The 23,565-nt window shown below is 45.2% G+C and overlaps 1 protein-coding gene across 4 annotated transcripts in view; it reads right to left on the minus strand.

Moving 5' to 3' along the window:
- Window positions 1–23,565, minus strand: part of YTHDF2 (YTH N6-methyladenosine RNA binding protein F2) — a 54,457-nt gene that overhangs the window by 21,060 nt on the left and 9,832 nt on the right. For all 4 annotated transcript variants that reach the window (XM_077295649.1, XM_077295653.1, XM_077295650.1 and 1 more), the window contains exons 3-4: window positions 17,126–17,205; window positions 13,994–15,316 (exon numbers count right to left, since the gene is read on the minus strand). In XM_077295649.1, coding sequence (XP_077151764.1) covers window positions 13,994–15,316; window positions 17,126–17,205 — 1,403 coding nt within the window. The remainder of the gene's footprint in view (window positions 1–13,993; window positions 15,317–17,125; window positions 17,206–23,565) is intronic.

Here is a 23,565-nt window from a genome sequence, read left to right on the forward strand (position 1 = left end):
AACCAGTGATTAACTACGGGGGGGAATGTGCGGGTGCTGTCGTGGCTCCGTAAAATCCTATTACCGGTACGTAAAAACCGTTTTTTCTATCGCCACGACAGCACCCCTACGAGAGATTTTCAAAGATCAATCACCTGGGAGGGACTACAGTACTAAGTACTGAACGGCCAAAAGTTAAATTGGCCTCTGACAGGTCAAGACGGTAATGTCTATAAAAGGTGGAAGGAGATGACCACGTTGCCGCCTTACATATTACGTCTATGGAGACGCCTGCTCTTTCCGCCCAGGATGAGGCCATGGCTCGAGTAGAGTGGGCTCTGATGCCATCTGGTGGTGTTTGGCCTTTGGCAATATAAGCAAGATATAGGGCATCTCTTATCCATCTGGCGATCGACGCTTTCGTTACACTCGCCCTTTTTCTTGGATTCTGAAAGGAAACAAACAGAGCCCTACTCTGCCTCCCTGGCTCTGTTTTGTGGAGGTATTCTAACAGCGTTCTTCTAACATCTAGCATATGACATTTCTGCTCTTCAGCTGAAACCGGATTGTCACAAAATGATGGTAAAACTATCTCTTGGCTTCTATGAAACTTGGAAGCTACTTTTGGTAGATATGCTGGATCTGGTTTTAACACGATCCTATCCTGAAAGACCATTAAATAAGGCGGATCTACCGATAAAGCCTGTAAATCACTCACTCTCCAAGCAGAAGTTAGGGCCACTAGGAGGGCAGTTTTTAAAGTTAAATATTTAATGGAGACCGAATCTATTGGCTCAAAGGGGGGTTCAGTTAGGGCATCTAAAACTAAACTTAAGTCCCATGGTGGCAGACTGGGCACATACACTGGATTAGAACGTTCAGTGGCCTTAATAAATCTGGATACCCATCTGTTCCCTGCCACATCACTGCTATATAATGCCCCCAGAGCTGAAATTTGGACTCTAAGGGTATTTACTGCCAAGCCCAATTCTCGGCCTTTCTGTAAAAATTCCAGAATAGCCAGAATTGGAACCTTGCCTGAAAAGGGATGTTGGTAGAAGGCAAGGAACTTTTTCCAAGTCTTAGCATAGATCTTAGTAGTAACTTCTTTCCGGCTGTTTAACAGAGTAGAAATGAGAGCCTCTGAAAACCCTCTTCTCCTTAATAACTCCCTCTCAAATTCCACGCCGTCAGATGCAGGGATTCCACATTGGGGTAACGGAATGGACCCTGAGAAAGAAGCTCCGGAATGACTGGCAATACCCAGGGATCGGTCACAGACATTGTTCTGAGTAACGAGAACCATGCCCTCCTGGGCCAAAAGGGGGCAATCAAGATCACTCTCGCCCTCTCCTCCCTGATCTTTCTGAGGACTATAGGGATCAGACACATTGGGGGAAATGCATACCCTAGAGGGAAATCCCAGTGCATCTGAAGGGAGTCTATTACACAGGGTTTGTCTGCCACCTGAAGCGAAGCAAATTTCCTGGTCTGTCTGTTCTCTCTCATTGCAAATAGGTCTATGACGGGTAACCCCCAAAGATCTACTATCTGTTTGAACACCCGTCGATTTAGAACCCATTCTCCTTGACTTAGAGAATGACGGCTGAGGTAATCTGCTTCTGTGTTGAGCTCTCCCCGAATGTGAACGGCCGACAGAGCGAAAATGAGCTTCAGCTATGTTGAGAATGTCTGTGGCGGTGTTCATTAGGGATTTTGATCTTGTACCCCCCTGATGGTTGAGATACGCCACTACTGTTGTGTTGTCTGACTGGACTCTTACATGTGAATCCTGCAGAGATGGTAGCAACCTGAGCAGGGCCTTTTTGACTGCCGTAAGCTCTTTCCAATTTGAGGACTCTTGAGCCTCTAGGAGAGACCATTGTCCCTGAGCCCAAACATCTCCTATGTGAGCTCCCCATCCTATCGGGCTGGCATCGGTTGTGACCGTGTTGTCTGGTATTATATTCCAGCTTACTCCTTTCCCTAAATGTTCCATGTCTAGCCACCATCTCAGACTGTCTAGAGTGGCAGTGGATAGCCTGAGTCTTTTGCCTAATTGTCCTTGAAGACTCTTCTCTGCAACCAAGACCTGGGACTGCAACACTCGAGTGTGGAACTGAGCCCACTGGACGGCCGGTATGCACGATGTCAAAGATCCCAGAAGGGACATAGCGTCTCTCAAAGTCAGATCTAGCCTTTTTGATACAGTACTGAGTTTGTGCACAATCTTCTGCTTTTTCTCTTCCGGAAGGAAACATAGTTGCTCTTCCGAATTTAGCAGAATACCTAGGAAAGTCTGAGTCGATGATGGTACCAATCTTGATTTTTCCAAGTTGACTAGCCAACCCAAGTCCTGTAAGGAAGATATTACATGATTTAGGCGATTCTTACACTGAGAAAACGAATTCCCCACTACTAGGAAGTCATCCAAGTAGGGTATAACTAACGTATCGTGTTCTCTGACATAGGCCATTACTTCCGAAATGACCTTAGTAAACACTCTCGGTGCCATAGATAGACCAAACGGCATTGCAGTAAACTGAAAATGTCTGACCTGGTCGTTTAAACGCACCACCATTCTGAGGAATTGTTGATGCTCCTGATGAATGGGCAGATGATAATACGCATCCTTTAAATCCAGGACTGTCATATAACATCTGGGAAAAAGAAGTTTAGTCGCTGTTTTAATAGATTCCATTTTAAAAGCATGATATTGTAGATGCTTGTTCAATTTCCGTAAATTTATGATGGTTCGATAGGATCCATCAGGTTTGGGAATTAAAAATAAAGGGGAATAGAACCCCTTCCCCTGCTGTTGTTTTGGAACCTCTAGTATAACTTTTTTCTGTCTTAACATCTGAACTTCCTTTTCAAGGGCCTTTTGTTGGTCTAAGGAATCAGGGGTAGTTAAGATATAGAAATTTGAAGGTTTTTCCCGAAACTCTAATTTTAACCCCGATTTTATTATGCCCAAAACCCAGTTACTCGATGATATTTTGGCCCACTGAGCATAGTAGTGTTTTAGCCTGCCCCCTACTGGGAGGTCACTATTAACGGTAATTTCTTCTTCTTCTTGATGAAGATGATGGGGCATTAGAGTCCGAACCTTTCTTCTTCGGGTCTGTTGGTTCCCAGTCTCGGTTCTGATAAGGTCTTCGGTATTGGAAGCGTCTCCTGAAGGTATTCCTAAAGGTAGGATTAAACACTTTAGGAAAGCCCTTTTTTCTATCCTCAGCCTTAGCTAGAATGTCATCCAATCGTACACAGTTTTGCTCTCGCCTGGGCATCTCCCTTCCAGGTCTTAAGCCATAGGGCTCGTCGAGCGGCGTTTGAAAGACCTTCTGATCTGGCTGCTAACTTTAGCGAATCCACAGATGCATCCGCTAAATACGCCACCCCTTCCCGTATTTGCGATAGGGAGTTTAGTATTTTGTCTCTGGGCACTTTGGATTTCAGCTGTTCCTCCAGCTGGGTTACCCAAACCATGACAGATCTAGCCGTACAAGTACTGGAGATTGCCGGTTTGAAAGCACCAGCAGACGACTCCCACACCTTCTTCAAAAACATGTCCGCTTTTCTATCTGACGGATCTTTCAGAAGGCCGACATCCTCAAGTGGCAGGGCTCCGGCTTTAGATGAAGAGGTCCACTTTTGGGACCTTCATCCATACCGTCAGATCATCATCGTCAAAGGGATACCTTCTTTTTGCTGATGACGGTAGGAAACCTTTGTCTTGTTTATCCCATTCCCGTTTTATAAGGGTCTTAACTGTATCCACGACCGGGAATGACTTACGACTCTTCTGGCACAAGCCCGCAAACATTAAGTCTTGTGCAGATTTTGGTTCCCTGTTCTCAGTAACCCCCATGTTTGCTCGGACTCCTTTAACCAATATATCCATGTTATCAACCGAAAAACATGGCCTTCCTTCTTCCTCTGAGGAGGATGGTGATAAGGAGCGGGAACATTCACCTTCTTGCAGGGACGGACTAGATCCTGGAGATATGTCCCTGCTTAACCTCCCATGGCGGCTGGTTCTAAGGGAATAGTTTATTTCTTCCCTGATGACCTCTCTAAGGTCTGAAGAACGAAGGGGAGCTTCCTCTTCTAAGGTCTGACAGATGCACGCCTGGCAAAGCCTTTTAGTATAACTGTCAGGCATTGGGGTCATGCATAACGCACATTGCTTGTGCTTAGATTTAGATGACTTTTTCCCCTAAAACAAAGCACAAAATAACAGACCATATCAGCACCAGGAGCATTGATAACACTCACCATGAGGCTGAATCTGTGAATACCGGTTTTGGAGGAGAACGATCCACTTGTGACGCTGGGGCGCTCGCACGCTGCTGCCCCCGTACCACGCTGCTGCTGCTTCTTGAGCGGCTATTGCTCTTGCTGCGCTGCTCCGATCCCTCTCCTTGAGGGTGCTCGGCGTCCCCTACTGAGGACATTGCTGCACGCTTTCCTGTACAGCCGCCGCTCTTTTTCAAACGCTGCAGTGCTCCTCCTCCAGCTTACCCCGGAAGTGTGAGAACTACTTCCGGGTTCACCTGCGCCGGTGTGAGCGCTGAACACCGCGCCTGCACTGTGGACCAGGACGGCACTGCCCGACCCCTGGAACGTGCTCCGTGTGGCCAGAGGAGGGGGGGTCTGCACGCAGGACACCCCCGACGCTGCTTCCGGGCCCCCGATTCTGTCGTTCGCTACGGACACCGCACAGAGGCATGGCGGACCCGGGTAAGGTTCATTCTTGCAGGCTCCCGCCGTCCGGACAGGAACCCAAACTGGAGTGGTGAGGTGGACCGCCCCTTTAAATCCTGTAGGTTCCTGTCCGGAAGGTGGGCGGATCCCCTCTCTCGTAGGGGTGCTGTCGTGGCGATAGGAAAAGTACGCGTCTCTCAAATCCATGACTGTCATGAAACAATTTTCAAACAACATCTTTATTGATGAACTGATTGATTCCATTTTAAAGGTTCGATTGCTTAGAAACTCATTTAGGGAACAGAGATTAATAATGGTTCTAAATGATCCATCAGGTTTCTGAATGAGGAACAGAGGAGAGTAGAATCCTCTACCTCTCTCAGAATCCTGAACCTCCACCAGGACATTTTTAAGGCATAAATTTAAACCTGTTTCTAATGCCATCTGTTCAAGAGGGGAAGAGCGCAAGGGAGATAATTTAAAGCTATTCCGTGGAATAAAATTGAACTCATGCTTGAGTCCATTAGCTATTATGTTCCACACCCAGTCACTATTTGTGCTCTCTAACCATGCTGGAAGGAATGCTGAGAATCTACCCCCCACGGGAATTGCTAGTCATTTGTCGGGCTTCTTACGCTCTCTTGAAGAGCGCCTGAACATAAAGCCTGTACCTCTCCTTCGCCTGTACCTCTCCTTCGTTTATCTTCCCATCTGAAAATGTCTCTAGTGGGTAATGATGTGCATCTTCTTCCCTGACCAAACCTCCTTCTATTGAAGGCACGTTGGTAGGACGTAGACGATAAATTTGGGAACTTTTTTCTTATCCCCTGCCTTATCCAGCAACTCATCCAGGGTTGGCCCAAATAGATATTCCCCTTTGCACAGGATAGCACAGAGCTTTGACCTTGTTTGGATGTCCCCCGGCCAGCATTTAAGCCACAAGGCTCTGCGAGCCGCGTTGGAAAGTCTTGCTGCTCTGGCCACCATTCTAACAGTCAATTGAGGCATCTGATAGGAAGGCTGCAGCTTCCTGAATCACTGGCAGGCCACCCAATATTGTATCTCTAGAAGCCCCTTCTTTTAGCTGGGACTCTAATTGGTCCAGCCAGACCATCATGGATCTGGCCATACAAGTTGCTGCTACCGCTGGTATTAGGGACCCGGCTGCCATCTCCCAGGTTCCCTTAAGGAAGGTCTCTGCCTTCCTGTCTAGGGGATCTTTAAGGATCCCCATGTCTTCAAAAGGTAGCGAGGCCCTTTTTGATGCTTTGGCTACTGCCGCATCTAACTTAGGGGCTTTGTCCCAGGTACTGACTGCCAGATCCTCGAAAGGGTATTTACGCTTAAGAGCTGGTGGTAAAGAGCCCCTCTTCTCTGGCTTTTTCAATTCCCGGCAAATTAGCTTCTGGATCTTTTCATTTAAAGGGAAAGACATTCACTTCCTCTGTTCCAGCCCACGAAACATGACCTCCTGCATAGATAGCTGTGGTTTGGGTTCTGCTATGCCCATCATACCCCTGACCGTTTTTACCATTTTATCTACTCGGTCTAGGGGCAAGCAAAATGAGCAGAGTCTTCCTCCGATGAAGAGAATGAGAGAACTGATTCAGGAGAGATCCTCATCTTTCTCTCCTTCCTCCGAAGAACCTGAGATCAAAGGGGCTTTGTATCTTGAGGTCTTTACTTGAGACAGGGAATTCAGGGATTCCCTTACTTCTGCCCTGACTATATCTTTCAGGCTTGCAGTAATATTAGGAGACTCTTCTGCTACCTGGGAGAGGATAGTAAAAGCAACATAGTCTATTTACACGTAATAGCACTCCACCCTTTCCCCTTCCTGAGACCTCACCGACTGCTGGATACAGGCGGTACATAATTTTTTTCAGGCACGAATCTGGTAAGGGGACTCCACAGAGGGCGCATTCTTTGTGTTTAGCCTTACCCGTGCACTTCTTCCCCTAGATAAAAAATATAAGTGGGAACCGCGTCACTGAGTGAACATTCACGTAGATCACTTACCAGTGTCTGCAGCAAATAAGTACCGGAATATGAGGGGGGGTTTTCACAGTCGATGCTGCAGACCCTTGTCTGGAGGAGCTCTTACGACTGGACTGGTGACTCCATCTGTCTCGCTCTTTCTCCTTAGCCTTCCGCACATCTTCCAGCATCTGAGGCTGCTGCTCATAATCACTCTCCGTTATGCACAGAAAATGAGGCCAGAAGCATGGGTCCTTCCCTGGAGCCTGCTTATATCTCCTCCTCCGGTTGGTTCTCCGCCCCTACAGGTGCACCGACCGGCCTGAGGGACGTGTGCAAGTGTCCGGTGTCCTATTCCGCTGGGCGCTGCCATCTTGGTTTTACCGCGCATAAGAAGCAACTCCGGTGACCCGGAAGCGCACACTGGCTCCGCCTCCGACATCACGGCGGCCCATTGACGCTTCCTCAATGCGTCCAGAGCAGCGCGAGAAGCCCGGCCTGCCAGCGGCGCCCCGGACAGCACCCACCAACAATCTTCCCCCGGCCCTGCACACATCACCTCTGGCACCAGTGCTCCGCCGGAGCAGAAGAACCCGGGGGAACTTACCTGGCACTGGCTTCTATGGAGACGGACATCCTCTGGACTCCACTCCCTGCTGCGAACGCCACCGCTGTGCAGCCCAGCCAGGACCACCGTGGCGTCTCCAGGAACTCTGCACCGGCAGAGGTATGAGACCCTCCCGCTACCTGAGCCGGCCGGCCTGGGATCCATGAGACTCTTCATCTGTAGGATCCCGTCCTATCAGCAACAGGAAACAAACTGATGCGTGGGAGAGGTGCCGCCCTTTTGTATCTGTAGGTTATTAGTATTATTATTATTATTGCGCCATTTATTCCATGGCGCTTTACATGTGAGGAGGGGTATACATAATAAAAACGAGTACAATAATCTTAAACAATACAAGTCACAACTGGTATAGGAGGAGAGAGGACCCTGCCCACGAGGGCTCACAATCTACAAGGTTTCCTGTTCCTGAAGGGCGGATCCCCTCTCTCATGGTGCTGTGATGGGAGTCCGAATAAAACTTTATTAACACACAATATAAAATTTAAAACATAAGTAAAAACCATATGGATCCCCCTCATTTTATGAACAATCCATACAATGTAAACACAATTTGTGAGCAAAGAGATTGCTGCACCAGGCACAGACACAATCATATGGACATCTGTGGACCTGCTACTGCAGTAAAGGAGCAAAAGGGGTCAGTTTAACGTTTAAGGGTATATGCACATGGTCAGTACTTGGCAGCGCTTTGGACGACGCAGCACATGTCTTCTGCGTCCAAAGGGCTGCCGGCTATTGAATACAGGTGATTCTACATGTGTTCTGTACATGTACAGATAAATAGACGTGATGCGGTCTGGAGAGATACACTGCATGTCTGTCTCTGCGGGTGAGCAGCAGGTGTGTCTGAACGCATTTCATTATTTTTAAGTAGGGAAAAGAGAGGTAACTTTTTTTTTTTTTTTCGTTTTTTTTCCCTTTAGCCCCCCCCATAGCAAACTTGAACCTAAAATCAACAGTAACTAAGGATGGCTAAAAAGCTGGGCTTCACAAGAGGACCAATATGGCCATAGGATTGTGTGGCATAATAGGAACTATCAGCACAGAATGACTTTTCAGATGAAGTGCAGGCGCTATGTGCTTCATGGCGTGTTCAATCATTTACATATCAAATTCACAGTGTAGTGCTCTACCAACGTAAGTCAATGGGAAATTCAGAATTGTTGTGCACATGCTGCAGGCATACGGGCGGATTTGCAGCGTTTTTTTTCCGCAGCATGTCAATTCTTTTTGTGGATCAGCAGTGTTTTTGCACCCATTGAGTCAGTCAAATCCGCAGCAAAATTGCAGATTTAAAGATCTGCGGTTTTGCTACAGAGTTGAGTGCGAGAAATGCTCGAGAGCGGGAGGAGAAAGTGTGTGATCGGAGACTGTGTGTGTGCGGGTCTGTGTGTAGGCAGGCATCGTCCGATGGGACTACTAGTCTCTTCCGGCTATGTCTGCTACAGTGACAGCTAGCCGATGATGGCACAGTAGTAGTCCCAGCATACAGCGGTGTTTAAAAAAATAAATAAATAAAAAATACAGTACATACTCACCATACAGCTAATCCCCAATGCCCTCGATCACCTGCAAAAAAATAAAAATAAACCAGCAGTATACTCCCTGTTCCGACGTAATCCATTTAATAAAAAATTGTCACACTACGATCTCCCGTGTAGAGCTGTCACATCGGGAGTTGTGACCGCTCAACAGGGGCTCCGGTGTACAAAGATATGAGGTAAACCTCCACACTGTATCCCTCTGCCGTCAGCAGAGAGGTCACCTGAGTTCATGCTGTCACAGGCAACGTTGTGTGAGAAAATTCTCACGCAGCAGTGCCGTAAAGTGAGAGCACGAACTACAGTGAACCCTCAGTGATCACACTGGAGGCCCTGTAGAGCAGTCACATCTCCTGATGTGACTGCTCTATAGGGGAGATTGTCGTGGGACACTCGTTATTATGGATTAAATTGACTTGGACCAGGGAGTATTTGTGTTGGTTTATTATTTTAGTTTTTTTTTTTTTTTTGTTTTACAGGTGATTGAGGATGTCACAGTAATTAGGAGTACAATAAAGATGGGAATCTGTGTAGTGTGTTATTTCATTAAAATACTTTATTCTGGCTGTGCCTTTATTTAACCCCTTAACAACTATAGGATTAGTAATGGGTAGGTATTTTATTGATGCCTCTCCATTACTAAGCCGAGCTTGATGTCACCTTACAATACAAAGGTGACATCAACCCCCCAACTATTACCCCATATGCCACCGCTACAGGGCAGTGGAAAGAGAGAGGCTGAGTGCCGGAATTGGGGCATCTTAGAGATGCGACATTCCTGGGGTGGCTGTGAGCTGGTATTTGTAGCCGGGGGGGGGGGGGGGGGGGGGGGGCAATATCCATGGCCCCTTCCTAGGCTATAAATATCAGCCCGCAGCTGTCTGCATAGCCTTTTCTGGCTATTTATTATAGGGGGACCCCACGTAATTTTTTGCCCCCCCCCCCCCTATTTTAATAGCCAGTAAAGGCTAATTTATACAGCTGCAAGCTGATATTAATAGCCTGGGAAGACCCATGGGTATTACCCCTTTCCCAGGCTATAAACATCTGCCCCCAGTCGCTGGCTTTCCCTCTCTGGTTTTGAAAATTGTGCGGGAGCCCACGGAATTTTATTATTTTTTTTAAACAGATATTGCGTATAAGGCCGGGGTCACACTAACCTTTTAGTTGAGATCTGTGCTGCACATGCTCAGTAGTGACCAGTGCTGTGGGGTCGGGGAAATTGAGGAGTTGGAGGTTTGGCTTACAGACTCCACAGCCCTGGTTTTAACATCCACTTCCACTGCACAAAGCCATCTTAACAGCTCCACTACACCAATGCCATGTCTCCAATCATAGAGCTGTATCCACCGACGAGCACATAACATTGTTAAGACCACGGCAGTTACTTAGCAGATGCTGGCTGGATGCCACCTTCACTACTCTGTCCGAGCAGAAGTCCAGTCTGGGAGGCAAGTATGAAAGGTTTCTATTTAACTATGGCCAGTGAAGCCAACAAGATAGAGCTGTCCAACAATAGACAACCACTTTAAAAATTCGTGCTGGTGAGTAGTAAAGCTGAGTATTCAGCAGCCCCAAGTAACTACCAGGCAGCACCATATTTGTTTACAATCCATCAGCCAGGTAAGTGGCACTTATACAGAGCCTGCAGAGCAGGGGTGCACAACCTTTTCTGGTCAGAGGACCACATTATCATGATAAATCACTCCCAACAGCCACATTAAAACTTACAGGGGCACTAACATATGAGACAGTTCAGGCATATCAAAATTATATGCCATAAATGGCTGATAGAAAGTAGTCCAGAAAATGGAATCTGTATTATGGGAATAATACCTTTACCCCAGTTAACACTTAGAAGAGGTAAGACCGTCTGTAAATGTGGCTATAAACATTGTTAACTTAAAGGGAATCTGTCACCCCAAAAATCGAAGATGAGCTGTGGCCACCGTTATCAGGGGCTTATCTACACCATTCTGTAATGCTGTAGATAAGCCGATGTATCCTGAAAGATGAGAAAAAGAGGTTAGATTATATTCACCCAGGGGCGGTCCCGCTGCGGTCCGGTCCGATGGGCGTCGCGGTCCGGCGCCTCCTATCTTCATAGGATGACGTCCTCTTCTTGTCTGCCTGCCGTGGCTCCTGCGCACTGCAGTACTTTGCTCTGCCCTCAACAGGGAATATAAGTACCCCTGCGCCGGAGCTGCGGTGTGAAGACAAGAAGAGGACGTCATCCTATGAAGATAGGAGGCCCCAGACCGGACCGCGACGCCCACCGCAGAGGGACTGCCCCTGGGTGAGTATAATCTAACCTGTTTTTCTCATCTTTCAGGTTACATCCGGGGCTTATCTACAGCATTACAGAATGAAGTACATAAGCCCCTGATGCCGGTGGCAGCAGCTCATCTTCGATTTTTGGGGTGACAGGTTCCTTTTAAATGTCAAATTACAAGCATATGCATGGCCACCTGCAAAAGTCATATACATGTTTTAGAAGTAACAAAGAGGTGTCGAAGGACCCCATTCTGCTAAAATGTTTGGGTGGGGGGACACAGATAACTGTGCCACCCTTTTCTTTGTTTAGAAAATTATATGCAAACAGCCACACACAGACAAGCATTTCTACAATCAGATATGCTTGTCGGGGGGCGTCAAAATAGCACAGCAAGCTACTTTTGTGGCCCCCTGAATCAAATGTTATACACTCATGCTGTAGAGGCTTCTAAAAGCTTTGCAACTTCAAGCCTCACTAGCCGGGAATAAGAAGCTGTATCACTGGCTCAGCTGTCATCGCTACACACTGAAACGAGTACAGAAGTCTTATTCACAGTAATAAACGTTAGGGTAAGTTCACACAGGGCGTTTTTGCAGCTTTTTTTTCTCCAGCAAAACCTGATCTTCTTGGCAGGAAAGAAGTTGGGTCAAAAACGGAGGTTTAGGTGCGTTTTTGGTGTGTTTTTTGTTGCGTATTTAGTGCGGTTTTTTTTCCTCTCTGTCCATGCTAATGTCCTTGAATTTTCAGCAGCAAAAACACAGCAAATAATGATACCTGCGTTTTTGCAGCGTTTTTTCAACACCCATACAAGTCAATGGGTGAAAACACTGAAAAAACGCAGCAAAAACGCTGAAAGAAGTGACATGCCTTATGTCCAAAAAAATGCAGCAAAGCACAAAATACTGATCGCACAAAAAAACAATGTGTGTGCATGAGATTTCTGAAATCTCATAGGCTTTGCTGGTACTGTAAAAAGCAGCTGAAAATTAGCACACAAAAAAACGAAGCAAAACGCCCTGTGTGAACTTACCCTTATTGTGCTCTCAGAGCATCACCTGTATCATTTGGTATAATATTAACCTCTCATTTATTTACCAGTATATTTTCACCTGCCCCTTCCCTTCTCCTACATACCCCGTAATCTCACACTGCTTTATAATAAATAATAATCTTTATTTTTATATAGCGCTAACATATTCCGCAGCGCTTTACAGGTTGCACACATTATCATCACTGTCCCCGATGTGGCTCACAATTTAAATTCCCTATCAGTATGTCTTTGGAATGTGGGAGCAAACCGGAGTACCCGGAGGAAACCCACGCAAACACGGGGAGAACATACAAACTCCTTGCAGATGTTGTTCAAGGTGGGATTAGAACCCAGGACTCCAGCGCTGCAAGGCTGCTGTGCTATCCACTGAGCCACCGTGCTGCCCATATATCAGCATGTCTACTCCCTCCGAGTATATTAAAACCACCACATACTCCATTAACCTCCTAATGTAAAATGATGTACTTGTACACCAGCATTGCTGTTCTCATGTGTGGAGTGGGCGCAGGAGTTGAGCTCCATCCAAACACGGTAGATGACAGTATCTGTTCTAACAGCAATGCACAGAACAGACAACGCCATTTAAATGGTGCATTTTTTTATTGTAATTTTACTATGCTTGGAAATCATTCCCTATTTTCCAGTACAGTGAATGGTAAAATGAATGGCATTACTCAAAATTTCAACTCGTCCCACAAAAAACAAGCCCTTACATGGCTGTGTCAGCAGAAAGTTTAAAAAGTTATGGCCCTTGGACAAAGGGGAGGAAAAAACAAAAAAGTGCAAGACTGAAAAATCACCTAATCCTTTGGGGGTAAATATGCCACTCTTTACTGTTTTGCGCTGCATCATTCCATTGCAGAAATATTCACATTTGATACTTTTGAAGCACAGTATGTGAAATCTCTGCTTTGCAGTCCAACTGGGCATTTCTTCACAATCAATTCTGGGGGCATGCGCTTTCACTTCTCCCTCTCAGATGTTGCCATTCACAATTCGGCAGCTGATCTAACAGTCTAAATCACTGCCGAGCTGCAAATGGCAGTTTCATTTCATGCAAGTACAATTATGGGAATACCATACTTAGCCAGGTATGTTTAACTCTGAAACGCTGTGGTGTTTCAGATAGAAATATACTTTAAAAGCCACGAGGAAGCGAATCGTGCTGAAGACAGTTGGGTCACCGAAGGATTCTTCCTGTAAGCTGCCCTAGATTGACAGGTCACTACTAATACGAACACGTACAAGTCATTATTTGATGATAGCTTCCCTTTAAATGGAGCAGTAATCTGGAATACACATACACGCCATATTTATTGTCTCTGTGCCTGATTGAGAGAGTTTAAATGGAGCAGTAATCTGGAATACACATACACGCCATATTTATTGTCTCTGTGCCTGATTGAGAGAGTACAGCATTTAGCCATCTGCATGGTTCCTAGTGGCTAATGCCAAGTACAATTTTTAACGTATAGTTGGCAAATGTCCTATTTAAATGACAAATAAAACACACTATATAACAATGTCGCCCATGTATGAAGCATTTGTCTATACTTTAAAAAAAAAAAAATATATATATATATAAAATACTGCAACTCATCTCTTCAGGACAAGAAATAAATGTGTCATATGTGCTAAAAACAAAAAACCCAGAGCCTGAAATAAAGCCAGTTAAGACATTTTTCATAAAAATAATGCTTCAATATTATGTGTTAGATCAATTAAGAAATAGCAGTTTCCCATAAATGAACTTACTGTACTCAAACCATTGCTTCAAACACACACCCCTGAAAATTCATAGTCTAAAGCATGCCAACAAGTCAGAAAAACTTTACCTTCTTGGCACTGTCCTCCTCCTCTTGTCTCTTCTCATAATGTGAAAAGTCATCAAATATGGAAGTGGTATGCTTGTAGCTAGCTATGATTCGGAGCACCTGACGTGCCTTTTCTAGGGGAACCTCCTGTGTGTCTCGGGAGTTGGTAACCGGCTTATTCTCATTGTTCTCTAGTCGGATGTGTCGCAATTGCCCATTGGGTACATCCTTCACAAACACCCAACGAACATCAAATCGTCCCTTCCACTTGTCCTGAGACCAAACCCCTGCACACGTGTTGTAGTCCACAGCAGAACGCATTTCCGCCACCCCACAAAAGTGACCACTTCCATTAACACTGAAAAGTAAATAGACAGGGCCTTTACCATTCAGTGAGCGATAAGCAGCGTCCAGACGTTTGTTACCATGTTCTGTAGAACACCATACATTATACTTGATAGAACGGTGTATGTCATCTTCTGAGTAGCTCTTCACAATAAATACTCTGCCAAATTTTGGACTGCAGTCAAAGTCCTTTGGATTATAGTTATTAAGAGAACGTAGTTTCTCCAGGACAGGATGTGGGTCTGTGGAGGATTGTGAAACATGTGCTTGCTCTAAACCACGGCTTCGAGGAGCTGACCAACGAGCTGGAGCATGTGAAGAGGAAATAATGGGTGTTGGCTGTTGAAGGACTGGAGATGAAGGTAGCTGGCAAATGTTAGCTGTGGCTACTTTATTTTCCCAAGTTCCAATTTCCATGTTTTGCTTGATAGGTGGAGGAAGGATCTTTCCTGTGTTTGGCTTGGCAGGTTTGCTGGCAATGTCTGCCCAAGATGCCTGCTTTGGTGGAGCAATAGTTGCAGGAGGCAAATTGGTCACACCGGTTTTAATACCATTTCCTTCTCCCAATTTCAAGGCCCCCATGCTTTGCTCTAGACTGCCTACTGCTTTGCCACCTCCAAAACTTGCTGGGCCATCTAAAACAGCTCCCCCCAAACTGCTGGGAGCATACGCATAACTACCACCATACCCAGAGCCAGGTGCAGATGCACCTGGAGAGTTTCCTCCATTACCCCAGGCTGAAAAGTCCATGCCACTTGGGAAAAAGTTGAATCCAGGTTGTCCCAGGAAAGGAGCACTACTTAGGGGTCCAAACATGGCATCTGGCAAAAAATGTGGTTCTCCACTGCCTAACTGACCATAGGAGGCAAGAAAAGGCATAGTTGGTGGTGGGTCGCCACCAGTAGACCAAGCGGCGTCACTTAAAGAATAAGAGAATCCAATGGATGGACTGTAGTAACTGGGAAGGTAGGAATCTGACAATGCAGTGTATCCATTACTCTAGAATTAAGCAGAAATTAAACATTTAGGCAATGTTAGAAGTAGGATTTTACAATTTTACCACTTTTCCATCCTGAAAGTTGATACTAGTTAAAGTAAACAATTATAATACAAGTATAAATCACCTTTTTTGGAGGTAGCCAAAGGGACACTTGACATTTTGCTTTATTATTGTATTGCTAACATTGTTACCTATGATTGTTGTTTGAAACTGTTAAACTGTAAAGCGCTGCGGAATATGTTGGCGCTATATAAAGATTATTATTATTATTATTATTATTATTAATCATTAGTGCAGTATTTGGCATTTAAGTCAGGAGCTCTCTTAATGTAAGACTTTGCAATTCAAAAAAGGAGGCACGGGAACAATAACAGATGGGTCACAAGTATTTGATGACATATGACACAGGTGCAGCATAGTGTGGCCTCATCCGGTAGTCGGATCAGTCCTCAAATAGAATAGTGTATATTGATTTCTGTATGTGAATGTCCACAAGTTTTTTGCAGAACCAAACGGCTACTAAGTTATTTACATTGTAATCCACAGTTTGATAGTGGCATATGTCAGGATGTGACCACAGCACAGCTGGACTCCGACCACATCTTGTAACCCTAGCCTCATGAGAGGTTCTGTAAGATAACCACTCCAATGACAGACCAAAATATTAAAATTAAAGGGGTTATCCAGTCTAAAATGATTAAAGTCTGCAGTCACTGTGTGACTGGAGACTTGTGTATCCCCCCTAGCGCGTGACCTGTGAGAATTCGTTGTTCTCTTTCCCGGAAACAAAGGTCAGGTATGCAATATGCTAAGGCTGCTTTCACACTAGCGTCGGCATGGGCCCGTCGCAGTGCGTCGGGCCGACGTACCGACGCATGCTGTGAAAGAAATGCCCGACGTGGGCAGCGGGAGCAGTCTTACGACGCTTCCGCTGCCCCATTGTAAGGTCCTAGGAGGAGGGGGCGGAGTTTCGGCCGCACATGCGCGGTCGAAAATGGCGGACACGACGCGCAAAAAAATTACATGTAACTTTTTGTGCCGACGGTCCGCCAAAACACGACGCAACCGTCGCACGACAGTTGCGACGTGTGGCAATATGTCGCAATGCGTCGGTAATGTTAGTCTATGGGGAAAAAAAACGCATCCTGCAGACAACTTTGCAGGATGCGTTTTTTCTCCTGAACGACGCATCGCGACGTATTGCAAACAACGCTAGTGTGAAAGTAGCCTTACTCCCAGGCAGAACCAGTCTAGTGGTCACGGCCTCGCTCAATACAAATATATTGGACTACAGACTTTTCATTTTAAATCGGACAACCTCCTTAAAGGGACCCTGTCAGCAGGATTGTGCACAGTAACCTACAGACAGTGACAGGTCAGCGCCGTTCTACTGATTACAATGATACCCGAGTTATGAAATCCATCTTGTGGTTTAATCTTTATTTTCAGTTTTCAGCTAATGATATTCTTGTGCTCCGGGGCGGCCTGTGGGGGTCTTCATGTGGTGCTCTGATTAGATATTCACCAGCATGGCTTATGACAGGTCACTGAGGCCCCTATTTTACATACTGTATATCTTATTGTTTGGAAAAAAAAGTATATTCATCATGCAGGCGCCTGCGCTGTAGCATGATCGGATCTATAATATCCATATAGTCATTTTGTTTAGTGATATAAATTTGAGAAAAAAAAAAAAAAAAGGTCTTCCTCAAAATGGAGCCGGCCATGCCTGCGCAGTAGCATAATTCACAATGCGATTGCTTTCAAAATATTTTGCAATGGTGACTTCGGATCACAGATTGCCTTACCTGCCGCTCTTGTGTATGCAGATAGGGCTCAAGCTCATCATCATTCACTCCATCTTTCTGGTGAACAGATCCATTTTGTACTAAAAATTAAACACAAGATTAGTGACTGCAGAACACTAAAGGACAAGGTTTGCTAGACCAAATGTTCCTTCACAGCTAACAAACATTCTCTCTCTACACAGTGTCCATTTAGACTTTGTGATGCGCAGATCTAAAAAGTAACTGCCATTTTATGGTTTTTTTGCATTAGTCAATAGGACACATGAACATAAACAACTTTGTAATATATATGTCATCAGAGAAATCTGCTTCTTTCTCCTTCTGAGCTGATCTTTCATGGAGGAGGAGTAGTGGGAAGCAGGCACAAACATTCATAGCTGTAGAAAAAGATCACATTGATTTATTGCGGCCAAAGCAAAAATTTACAAAAATTGAACATGCGGTTCTTAGGTTAACGTTCTGATCAGACTGAAGCCTACTGCCACGTGCGACATTTCTGCTGCAGGTTCTCCTCACATGACAGTTACAGTTCTCCATAGAATTTTATGAGAACCAACTGTCATCTCCTATCTCAGTAATGGGAAAATCTGTACTCACTGACGACAGATATTATCCGAGCACTGAAGATTTTAAGAATGATTGATCAATTCTGAGGAGAAAGCAGATCTCTTCAAAGAGATATTACAAAAGAATCTGATCGTCACATGTACTACTGATCTGCAATAAAAATTTAAATGACAATTACCTTACTCTTTAAATAACCACTGATGGACATGTTCGCCAGTTGCTTAATAGCCTGTTTACATAGGCTGTGCACCCTTCTGGAGCGCACTGAACAATCAGTAATAAATTGTTCTATGCCCATATGCTGCCATTACTTTCAGCACAACGGGTCCTGTTTACACAGAACAATGTGCTGCTCAGAAAAGAGCATATTGCGCATTCATCACATGATCGGCAGTTTATTTCAAATTGCACGAGTAACGTGAAATGACTGTTCCTAGGAGTGCTTTTTCACATTAATCCTGCACTTGTAAATGGACCATAACTGCTTAAACAGTAAGTGTCCTATGTAAAAACCAAACAACCGAATCCAACCTCATTCAGACGCCCCTGATTTTTCTCACACCCGAAAAACAGATTTTCATCAGTGTTCTGGATCAAATTTTCATCGGGGTGTCAGTTTTTACCACTTTTTTTGGTGCACACTAAAGATTCTCTTTTTTTTCTCATATCAAGAAAAATCGGACCGCACAAGGCTGAATATAAGATGTCACCAGAGTCCTGGCCAAATTATTTTAGGAACTCAGACTCACATTAAAAAACTTGATACTAGACTTGGATTAAAAAAGATAAAAAAAAAAAACCCAGACAACTCTGGGGGAAATCTGAACAAAAAAAACTATATTCATCATGCAGGCGCCTGCACTGTAGCATGATCGGTTCTATAATATCCATATATTCATTTTATGATATAAGTTGCTTGAGGAAAACAAAAATTCTTCTTCAAAACTGGCTACGCCTGTGCTGTAGCAGAATTCAGACTGTGATAGATGCTACTGCGCAGGCACCACTGCCATTTTGAAGGAGGAAAAAATGTGTCTCCACCAAGATGGCGCCGGTGATGTCTGCGTAGTAGCATTTATCGCATTGCTGATAGATGCTACTGCGCAGGCGCGGCTGGCGGCATCTTGGTGAAGACAATTTTTTTTTTCGTTTAGTAAAATAGCAGTGGTACCTGCGCAGTAGCATCTATCGCATTTCAACTTACGCTATTGCGCAGGCGCGAATGGCACCATTTTGAAGAAACTTTTTTTTTCTCAAGCAATTTATATCACAAAATAAAAATATGGATATTATAGATGCAATCCTGCTACAGCACAGGTGCCTGCATGATGAGTGTAATTTTTTTTTTTCTTTCAAACCATAACACATACAGTATGTAAACTAGGGGGCAGGTCAGTGTGGGATCAGTCCATCTGTATGTATGTATGTAAGTACCTAATCAGACCACCACATGAAGACCCCCACAGGCTGCCCTGGAGCACGAGCATATCATTAACTGAGAACTACAAATAAAGATTACACAACAACCACAAGACAGATTTCATCACCCAGGAATCATTGTAATCAGTATAACGGCACCGACCTGACACTGTCTGCAGGTTACTGTGCACAATCCTGCTGACAGTTTCCCTTTAAAAGCGGTTATCTGAGGCATAGCTGAATGTGAGAGGTACTACTGAAGTGACCTTTGTCAGCCGCTATCCAAGTCTCGTTGCATGTCCAGAAAGTATCATGCACATGTCATTCTACTTATTTGGGAGGTGTATGACACATGTGGCCAATGGATGCCACATTAGAAGTGCCTTTTCCACTTAATGGAGAGGTAAAATGCTAAATAATACTTTTAAAAGTAACGCGAGTGTGCATTAAAAATAATAAAAAGCACATTCACCTACCGATCACCTGCCACCCTTTCATAATTGATTACAGCTGGTGAACAATAGCAAGCAGCCAATCCTCAAGTCAGCAGTATGAAGAAGCAGCAGGGGATCTGTCAATGAGTATGTGCTTTTTTTATTATTTGTAGACTACCTGGTACGGAATATCTCCCCTTTAAAAAAAAAAAAAAGGAAAAAAATATCACCCCTACAGTGTTCCAATCACTGCTTCTGTTCTGTGATTTAATCAAATATGCTCATTAGGGTATTCATCGTACCCTTACCATGGCCAACAGACTCGGTGCACCGTTCCGACCATTGGCTTATGCATGCAATGCCTCCCTTACTGGTGACTGGCTTTCCTGGGGTGAGCACATTCTGCAGAGAATGCACATGCAAGCCTGTGATGGGCAGAACGGGGCGCTGAGCCTCTTGCCCACGCCACGGATACATCATGCATTCTACTCCGCATGCACGACTCTGCAACACAGAGTCATTGATTAGGCTGCATCAGTGTGAGCGTTACCATCTGAGTGACACGGACTGATTTTTTTTCCCCCTGGTGTCATTGTAATTGGATCTATCTGGGATCTTAGTTGCTTCCGATTTTTCAATGAAGAAGAGTGTTCCCAAGCCAATAAAAAGATCCCTGGAAGGTCACATACTGTACTTTCATTTAAATTTATCACAAAGCAACAGACCTGTGAGACACAAATGCAAATTGGAAGGCTTCCTACTTACACCTATATCTATGTTTCACAGATCCCCATAGATTTTAATTGCCATCTATGATCCATAAACACGGATCAGAACAGGACACGCTCTGACTGACTTGGATCTACTTCTTGGATCTGTGATTTTAACCCCTTCCCGACCTGTGACGCCACGTAGGCTTCATGAAAGTTGGTTCCAATCCGACCTGTGACGCCTATGTGGCGTCATGGAGGGATCGCGTCCCTGCAGATTGGGTAAAAGGGTTAACTCCAATTTCACCCGATCTGCAGGGACAGGGGGAGTGGTACTACAGCCCAGGAGGAGGTGGCTTCACCCCCTCGTCGCTACGATCGCTCTGATTGGCTGTTGAAAGTGAAACAGCCAATCAGAGCGATTTGTAATATTTCACCTATGAAAATGGTGAAATATTACAATCCAGCCATGGCCGATGCTGCAATATCATCGGCCATGGCTGGAAACCCTGATCTGCCCCCCCACCACCACCGATCTCCTCCCCAGTCCTCCGTCCTGTGCTCCGCTCCCCTCTGTCCGCCTGTCCGCTCCCCCGTCCTCCTGTACGCTCCCCCCGTGCTCCGATCCCACCCCCCCTCATACTTACCGAGCCTGCCGGTGTCTGCCGGTCTGCTCCATGGGCGCCGCCATCTTCCAGCCGGCTGGCAGATTCGTTCTAGGTACATTTTGATCACTGTGATAAAACCTATCACAGTGATCAAAATAAAAAAAATAGTAAATGAACCCCCCCTTTATCACCCCCATAAGTAGGGACAATAATAAAAATAAAGAAAATATATTTACTTTTATTTTTACACTAGGGTTAGGGTTAGAACTAGGGTTAGGGTTAGAATTAGGGTATGTGCACAGGCTGCGGAACCGCAGCGTTTCCGCAGCTGCGGGTCCGCAGCGGTTTCCCATAAGTTTACAGTACAATGTAAACCTATGGGACACGAAATCCGCAGTTCACATGCTGCAGAAAAAAAACGCGCGGAAACACAGCGGTTTATATTCCGCAGCATGTCAAGTCTTTGTGCGGATTCCACTGCGGGTTTACACCTACTCCAATAGAAAACTGCAGATGTAAATCCGCAGCGGAAACCACACTAGAAACTGCGATAAATACGCAGTAAAAACCGCAGCGGTTTTGCACTGCGGATTTATCAATTCTGCTGCGGAAAATTCCGCAATGGAATCCGCAGCGTGGGCGCATACCCTAAGGCTATGTGCATACAGTGCGGATTTGGCTGCGGATCCGCCGCTGCGGATTCGTAGCAGTTTTCCATCAGGTTTACAGTACCATGTAAAACCTATGGAAAACCAAATCCGCTGTGCCCATGGTGCGGAAAATACCGTGCGGAAACACTGCATTGTATTTTCTGCAGCATGTCAATTCTTTGTGCGGATTCCGCAGCGTTTTACATATGTTCCTCAACAGGAATCCGCAGGTGAAATCCGCACAAAAAACGCTGGAAATCCGCAGGTAAAACGCAGTGCACTTTACCTGCGGATTTTTCAAAAACGGTGCTGAAAAATCTCACACGAATCCGCAACGTGGGCACATAGCCTTAGGGTTAGGGTTGGAATTAGAGTTAGGGTTGGAATTAGGGCTAGGGTTGGAAATAGGGTTAAGATTAGGCTTGTGGTTAGGTTATGGTTAGGGGTGTGTTGGGGTTAAGGTTGTGGTTAGGGTTGGTATTAGGGTTAGGATTAGGGTTGTGATTAGGGTTAGGGGTGTGTCGGGGTTAGGGTTGTGGTTAGGGGTGTGTTCGGGTTAGGGTTGTGATTAGGGTTATGGCTAGAGTTGGGATTAGGGTTAGGGGTGTGTTGGGGTTAGTGTTGGAGTTAGAATTGAGGGGTTTCTACTGTTTAGGCACATCAGGGGTCTCCAAACGCAACATGGCGCCACCATTGATTCCAGCCAATCTTGCATTCAAAAAGTCAAATGGTGCTCCCTCCCTTCCGAGCCCTGACGTACGCCCAAACAGTGGTTTACCCCCACATATGGGGTACCAGCATACTCAGGACAAAAAGGGCAACAAATATTGGGGTCCACTTCTCCTATTACCCTTGTGAAAATAAAAAATTGCTTGCTGAAACATAATTTTTGAGGAAAGAAAAATGATTTTTTATTTTCACGGCTCTGCGTTATAAACTTCTGTGAAGCACTTGGGGGTTTAAAGTGGTCACCGCACATCTAGATTAGTTCCATGGGAGGTCTAGTTTCCAAAATGGGGTCACATGTGGGGGAGCTCCAATGTTTAGGCACACAGGGGCTCTCCAAACACGACATGATGTCCGCTAACGATTGGAGCTAATTTTTAATTCAAAAAGTCAAATGGCGCTCCTTCCCTTCCAAGCCCTGCCGTGTGCCCAAACAGTGGTGTACCCCCACATGTGAGGTATCAGTGTACTCAGGAGAAATTGCCCAATAAATTTGAGGCTATGTGCATATGTTGCGGATTAGGCGTAGGAATTTCTGGTGCGGATTCTGTCTCTCCTGGCAGAAAACGCACCTGCGTTTTTTTTGTGCGGTTCCGCAGCATTTTTTTGTGCGTTTTTGCTGCGGTTTTCTTGCGGATTTGCTGCATTTTTTACCCCTGCGGTTTTCTATAATGGAATGGGTACAAAAACGCTGCAGATTCACAAAAAAGAAGTGACATGCTACTTCTTTTAAACCGCAGCGTTTCCGCAGCGGATTTTCCACAACGTGTGCACAGCATTTTTTTTTTTCTCATTGATTTACATTGTACTGTAAATCAATTGCGGATCTGCACTGCAAAAAACGCTGAGGATCCGCAGAGAATCCGCAACGTGTGCACATACCCTTAGGATCCATTTTATCATGTTGTCCATGTGGAAATGAACAAATTGAGGCTAAAAGAATTTTTTTGTGAAAAAAAAGTACTTTTTCATTTTTACGGATCAATTCAAGAGTCACCTGGGGGTTCAAAGTGCTCACTATGCATCTAGACTATGCATCAAGATAAGCTCCTTGGGGGGTCTAGTTTCCAAAATGGGGTCACTTGTGGGGGAGCTCCAATGTTTAGGCACACAGGGGCTCTCCAAACGCGACATGACGTCCGCTAAAGATTGGAGCCAATTTTTCATTGAAAAAGTCAAGTGGCGCTCCTTCCATTCCGAGCCCTGTCGTGCACCCAAACAGTGGTTCCCCCCCATATGAGGTATCGGCGTACTCAGGACAAATTGTACAATAACTTTTAGGGTACAGTGTCTCTTTTTACCCTTGGGAAAATAAAAAAATTGTTG

The sequence above is a fragment of the Ranitomeya variabilis genome, chromosome 3 (assembly GCF_051348905.1).
Source record: "Ranitomeya variabilis isolate aRanVar5 chromosome 3, aRanVar5.hap1, whole genome shotgun sequence".
Taxonomy (NCBI): domain Eukaryota; kingdom Metazoa; phylum Chordata; class Amphibia; order Anura; family Dendrobatidae; genus Ranitomeya; species Ranitomeya variabilis.